Raw genomic sequence first — 6239 nt, forward strand, 5'->3', positions numbered from 1 at the left:
AGCCTTAATAAGATCCTGGAGCCCAAGCAGAAACCTGCGTATTAGTGAACTCTTCCCCACTCCTTTTCACAGTTTTCTCTGCACACGCAGTGGTACCAGACTGGGAGTGAATCGTGCGTGCGCGTTCAGCCCGAGCACAACGACGCCTGGATCCCAGATGCCAGCCCAGGTTTTTGAGAGAGGAGATGCCCTTCCCGGGCTGGCAGCAAAGGCAACGGGCTTCCCCAGTAGGCGTTTTGCTCACTGCAGCAACAGGTTCTTGAAATCGATGTGTGCTGCATGACATATTCCCATGTACAACTGAAGAGAGAAGGAAATAAGCAGCGTTGTTGAGTGCAGAGGCCACACGAAGCCCCGCGCCCTGCGCTGCCTTTCACGAGGGGGAGTTGCACGTGGTGCCTTGAGCCAGGCGCGCGGGTGCTGTGGCCTAAGGGGAAGGTCTGGCTTCTGCTTCTCCGCTCCCTCCCTTTCCCTCTCCCCTTTTCCCATGTCTGCCTGTGGCCCTCTGTTTTCTCGGTACTGGATTAAGTGCTGGTCAGACTCTGCACTGAGCCAGTTCAGCTCACTGTCTCAGAATAGAAGTATATATGTATATATATTTCTTCTGTGGGGCTAGCGAGTTGAGCGGATGAAGCTCTTGGCGCGGGACTGGCGCATGGAGGGGAGAGGGAAGGGATGAGAGGAGTCATGAGGAAAATTACTATCTTGATGGCAATGAACTTTCAGATCTCAGCTGTCCTCTGCAGTCTCACCCTTAGTAAGCAAGAAGCAGTGGTGCAGAAGGGACCGTGCAGCCTCCCTCCATGAGCCTATTCTGGAGAGGTGGCCTAATCCTAAGGACAGAGCATTAGATTATGAAATAGGTGACACTCCTGTAATTCTGAGTTTGCCTGTAGTCCATCTGATGGGGTTGGGTATATAACTTTACTTCTCTCTGGGTGCTTCCTCTTCTGTGAACTGGAAATAGCAACCCTGATCTCTCCTGCAGAGTGTGCTGGCATCTGTGAAGGAAAAGTTGCTTCTCACACCATTTCTAGCCCTGCCTGAGCAATGTGCACGCTCCTAGCGGGCCTGCATGTGTGTGTGTACGTAGGTATATGTCAACGTGCACCCTGAAGTTGCCCCGTGAGACTGCCTGCACCCCAGCAGAGCCTGTGCTGAGACCGTATTTCATGAGAGCAGGAGCAGCATTCTGGCTTGGAACAGGATTCAGTATAGCCACCTTAAGGATTCAGTGGCATTAACTGCACGCGGCTGTTACGGGTCCCAGAATCCCTTTTTCCTTGCTCTAGATGAGCACAGACGGAGCTGTGGCTGTTGTGCCAGAGGGGGACTTAGGAGCCTTGGTTCCACTGACGCATGCAGAGATGCTGTGCGCGCCTCATGCGACCCATGCAAAGTGGTTTAGGGCTGGGCACTTCAGGCCTAAATGCTTTGTAAATACTTTCCCTTCGTGTCTCTGTTTCTCCTGCTTATCTGGAAAAGGAGCTTTGAGATTCTTCTGTTACATAGGAATCATGTGGAAGATAAGCATGTGCTAAGATAAATACCAAAGATAAGACTGTTATCTGGAAATCAATTGAATGGGAATTGAAAGTCAAGAGCCTTTAGGAGGCTAAGAAAATCCTGGTCTTCATTTCCTAGCTCTGAGCAACAAGTCTGTTATTTTCAGATTTGGGACCAAAAAACCTTTTCTTATTATTTATCTGAACTGAGGAGGTCATGGCTGTTTTCAGTTACAAATATGTCTTTGGATTAGCTCTTTTGCAATATGCTGTACCTCCAGACTGGTTCTTAAACGATCTCCCTTCTTGTCTGAAGGCCTCCAAGTCCTCTAGCAGCTAAACCACTGGCCAATGCTATTACATCCTTCAACACGCCTGAAAAGCAAAAAGGAAGCGTCTTGGTCAAACTTCCCCGAGAAGTCTTTATGAGAACCAGAAAAGGAGTCCTAAGCGTTTAAACCTCACGCACTGAAGGGGACTTGTGGCTGCAAGAGTCACTCAGGACTCTCGGACACATTCAGGTTGGGGACTCTGGCACCCTGTGCTGCGTTTGGTAACTTGTGTTCAAAGTTACGGACAACAGCAGCCCCTAGAGTACGTCCTTCGGAGCTGCTTGGCCACTTCGTCACAGGGAGGGAAGGGAAAACATGGAACCTATTTAATTAGTGCAGAAATATTCTGTCTTTTCCAAATTTCAGGTGCAAAGAGAACAAGCACACGGAAGTGTTACGCAAAACTGGAAAGTGAAGCGCATGGTCTGTGTAAGCCGAAGAGAGCTGTAAAACAAGGGCTGCCCGTCAGAAGGTCCCTGACTCTGGAGAACGTATCCAGACCCAGGTTTATCGCTTCTGAGGCAATGGCCTGTGATAAGATCACAGCAACCAGCTTCCTGAAAAAGTCAGCTAGTTAACAGCAGGTGATGATGATGATCATGATGATCGCACAGCAAATATCTAATTCAGTAAGCACTTGCTGTTATCTTATGCATGCCAGTTGTAAAATGTAGTTACCGCAGAGCAAGAACTATTGTCAAATAGTTATATGATTATTTCGAAGCAGGCTGGCCTTGTACAATACATCTACCTCTTAGTTTTAAAGAGTTGCTTTGACTCTTTGTAAGTGCTCCTAGTTTTTGTTCTCCACAAATTACAACAGAGGGAGGGTGGAAACTGTAAAGACAAGAAAGGAAATTTATCCTTGTTTCCGTTGCTCCTGTCTTTAGCTTGGGCTGCAATGACACTCCAGAGACTCAGGAACAGCAAGGTGCTACCTGGGGCTTTTAAAAGCAGTGCGAAATGCAGAGAGGTCCTGTGCATCTTCCAAGCTTTCTCCCAGTCATATAAACAAGGTAAAACTGATTAGAAGCACATAAGGTAGCAGATGAAAATACTAGCCCCAATTCTGTTTCTCTGAATGAATCCTTGAGCCTTTACGATGGAATTTCGGCAGTACCTATGAATTCATGTTGTCTGTAGATGTTATAGAGAGTTGGTGCATGTGTTTGTGTCTGTGTCTGTGACACCTGGAAGCAAATGCAAATCCTTGCACACAGCTGTGATCTCTCCTCCTCTCTTTGTGGAGCCTGAGAGGAAGGAAGAGGATCGGAGCAGATACAAAATACCTGCCAGCTGCCGTTGCATGTCCCAGCCTTACTGGGTTTAACACAGACATGCACTCTTTTCTTTCATACCAATAGCCTAAACTTCTACCTACAGAACAACAGATGAAGCAAACAGTTTCTTGAGTTCCCATTGCTGGGCCTTAGTGATGTGTATATATATATATATATTGCTAATACAAGCAATCTATTGCTTTCCATCATTTTTTAGCACAAAGTGGCAATATATCCAGCCTTTATGTAGTACAGAAACCTCACCCTCTCCCAGGGCTCCTATTTTCAGAAAGTTTCACTTAGCTGTTAGAAACACCTCCACTATAATACTTACATAGCTTAAATTAGTTATCTTGCTGTTTGCATCTTCCCTTCTCTTTATTTTCAAAATTTTAATGGACTTGGATCAACTGAAAATTCCAAGCTTTCAATGAGAGTAAGGTCCTTTGGACTTCTGGTCATATGCAAAGAGGTTATGCATAAACTGCATGGCACTGAAGGATGGCTCCCTGAATGGTCAGAAATTATAAAAATTATAAATTATAAGAATTATGATCTGATTCACTCTCATTTTTGTCTAGGCTGCATAAAAATCAGCATGAGATATGTGTGGGTGGGTAAGCGGGTGCACATATTGTGTATGTGTGTGTAACGCTTATGCGTCTAAAGAAAACGATAATGAAGGTGGACTCACCTGGGATCCTGTTGAGGGTCACCCAGAAGTGCTCGTCGGGGCTGTAGGTGTCCTCAGACCAGGCCAGCAGGTCGCGGGCGCGACGGTCCCGCAGCACGAACTCCACGAAGGGCCGGGTGACGGCCACGTACGCGGAGCCGAAGTAGATGGTGAGGTTGTGCGGTGGAGGCGCTTTGTGCACAAATGTCGGCAGCATGAAGGAAAAGAAGGAGTAGAGCTGTTCCCTGTGCACATACCTGGTGCGCGCGGCGATGTGCGCCGGCGGCAGCACCCCGGGCGTGATGTTCCTGCCTCGGAAGCCCTTGAGCTGCTGGACGATCTCGCGGTTGGTCTTCAAGGGGAAGTCCTGCCCGCAGGTGTTGAGCAGGTACTTCCAGGGCACGGCGGAGGCCAGCAGGTCGCGCATGCAGTGGAGGTCGGCGCGCAGGCGCGAGATGCCGCCGTAGACCACGCGCTCCGTCCTGGAGGCCAGGAAGGCGTTGGGGAAGCAGCGCAGCAGGCGCCACACGGCCTCCTGGAAGGCGGCCGGCGCCTTCTGGTCCACGTGGACGCAGTAGACGTTCTGGGGCATGTAGACCGCCCGGAAGAGCCGCTCGAAGGTCTCGAACTCCTTGTGCAGCGTCATGATGTAGGCGAGGGGGAAGGCGGCCTCCTCCGCCGACAGGGTGCGGGTGATGTAGTGATTCTGCACGAGGTACTCAGTGCAATTGTGTTTTCTGAATGATATTTTCAGAGTGTTTTCCTTCAGAAAGAATGGCCTGTCCTCATCAAGTGCTTTACAGGCTTCTGCTAAAGCTGAACTCCCTGAGAGGCTCAGTGTGCTGGGAGGCTGTTGTGTGTGCAAGTGAACAGTGTAGAAAACAAATGGAAGTGAAAGGCTGAAAATCAGAACAGCAAAGAAGCAACGCCTGTGGGTATGCATTGCTACCGGAAAAAAAAAATCCCAATGGAAGTATTGCAAAGATGTCATATCAGACACCACAGAACGGCTCTCTGCTTGCTGTGTTTGCTTGTTGCTGGAGAGTGCGTGTGTCAGTTCGGTGCGTAATATACCACTGTCATCCTTTTAATAGTTTCTTAGCCATCATTAATGTGAAAACAGGGTAAGTGGCGAATGTCTTGCAGATGAAAGCTATTGCACAGCACCCTAGGATTAAACAGAGAATACATATTACTGAGCTGGCAAAGACCATCATGTCACAGTGAACCCGTGTTCAGTTTGTGGTTATGTTTTAAACTGCTCCCCCTCTCCCTTCCCTTCCTGTGTGTGAACTGTGTGACAGGAAAACCTCATATTTACGCCTTGTGTATTTCTTTCTTCTTATTCACATGATGTCTCAGGGAGGTATTTTCTGAACCATTCAAGTTTGTCAGCCCTTGCTGTTTCATAATTAGGAAAGGTTTGTTCAGCACACGGTGCTGCCATATTAGGCCAAGAACACTCACCTATAAAAATAGAAGAGTCTTTTTTGTGTGTCAAGTGATGTCACAGCCAACAGGATTTTGCAGTAATATTTTCCTCATTTTTAAGTACGAGATCTGTTGTTGCTGTACAGCCAAATAGTTTCTGCCAAATCATGACTTGGGAGCTCCTGACTTACATCCATCACAAGAAATCACATTAGCAAAACCTACTATTTAAACCATTTAATCTAACCTTAGGCTTCCTAATGAGACATCCTTGTTTCTAAGACCTGTGCCTGCATTTGGTAGAGGAACCTGTTTGGTTGGTGACACGGCTTTGCCCGAAGCAAAGTAGTGATTCTCCTCCAGGAGTGGGGCTGCCTGGACCACTGTCTGGGAGAGCTGAGGGTCTCCTTGTCCGGATCCACTGTCAGGAGGCAGCAGCGCGGAGGGAGCTCAGCTCTGTTCAACATCCTGTTGTTTTGCTCCAACATGCAGTAACACTGAGGCAGCCTCAGCAGATTCGAGGTTATGCCAATATGTGTTTTGCTGGGTGATCCAGCATGCTGTGACGCAAAGGAGAGAATACGTGGAGCTCCATCCTGGGTGATGAGGACAAGCTATGTCAGTGGCAGGTCTGGTGCTTTTCTCCAATCCTTATCCCAGTCACTAGGAGACTTGGTGCTTTGGGTCCAAAAAATAAAATAAAATAAAAAAGGGAGCAAAAGATAAGAGAAGATCTTGTTTTCCATGCTGTTCAACTGAGGCCACCGTAAGAGGGCTCTGTGCTGGCTGATCAACTGTAAAATACTCAGCTGGCAGAGCAAAAACTACGACTGAATGAGCTTTGCAGTGTGGCTTCTTGTTATTGTCCCCCGGACCTTTAACGTGGCAAATCTCATTTCAGCATTAGAGGAGCTTTTAGTATGGCCCATGCAGTAGAAACACACTCCCCTGTAAGATAAGCAATGGAAATTCCATCTTAGGAATATGGTTAGTACTCAGCAAACAGCTCCTGGCCTTA

The 6239-nt window shown here is 47.8% G+C and overlaps 1 protein-coding gene across 1 annotated transcript; it reads right to left on the minus strand.

Annotated features, from left to right (window-relative positions):
- Positions 1–1794: 1794 nt before the first annotated feature.
- Positions 1795–4733, minus strand: LOC104566593 (N-acetyllactosaminide beta-1,6-N-acetylglucosaminyl-transferase-like). The gene is made up of 2 exons (XM_088521706.1): positions 3812–4733; positions 1795–1880 (listed from the first exon to the last, which is right to left on the minus strand). The coding sequence occupies exons 1-2, from the start codon at positions 4731–4733 to the stop codon at positions 1795–1797; spliced, it is 1008 nt and encodes a 335-aa protein (XP_088377832.1).
- Between the last annotated feature and the right edge of the window lie 1506 nt (positions 4734–6239).

Source organism: Tinamus guttatus, unplaced genomic scaffold (assembly GCF_059628265.1).
Source record: "Tinamus guttatus ecotype Peru unplaced genomic scaffold, ASM5962826v1 Tinamus_guttatus_pri_ptg000131l, whole genome shotgun sequence".
Classification (NCBI taxonomy): domain Eukaryota; kingdom Metazoa; phylum Chordata; class Aves; order Tinamiformes; family Tinamidae; genus Tinamus; species Tinamus guttatus.

Bases quoted from the DNA above. Each gene is read 5' to 3' on its own strand.
- LOC104566593 (XM_088521706.1), bottom strand. From the start codon at position 4,733: ATGCATACCCACAGGCGTTGCTTCTTTGCTGTTCTGATTTTCAGCCTT. The intron at 1,881-3,811 runs GTGAGTCCACCT...TTTGCTTTTCAG, and splicing joins GACCCTCAACAGGATCCCAG to GCGTGTTGAAGGATGTAATA.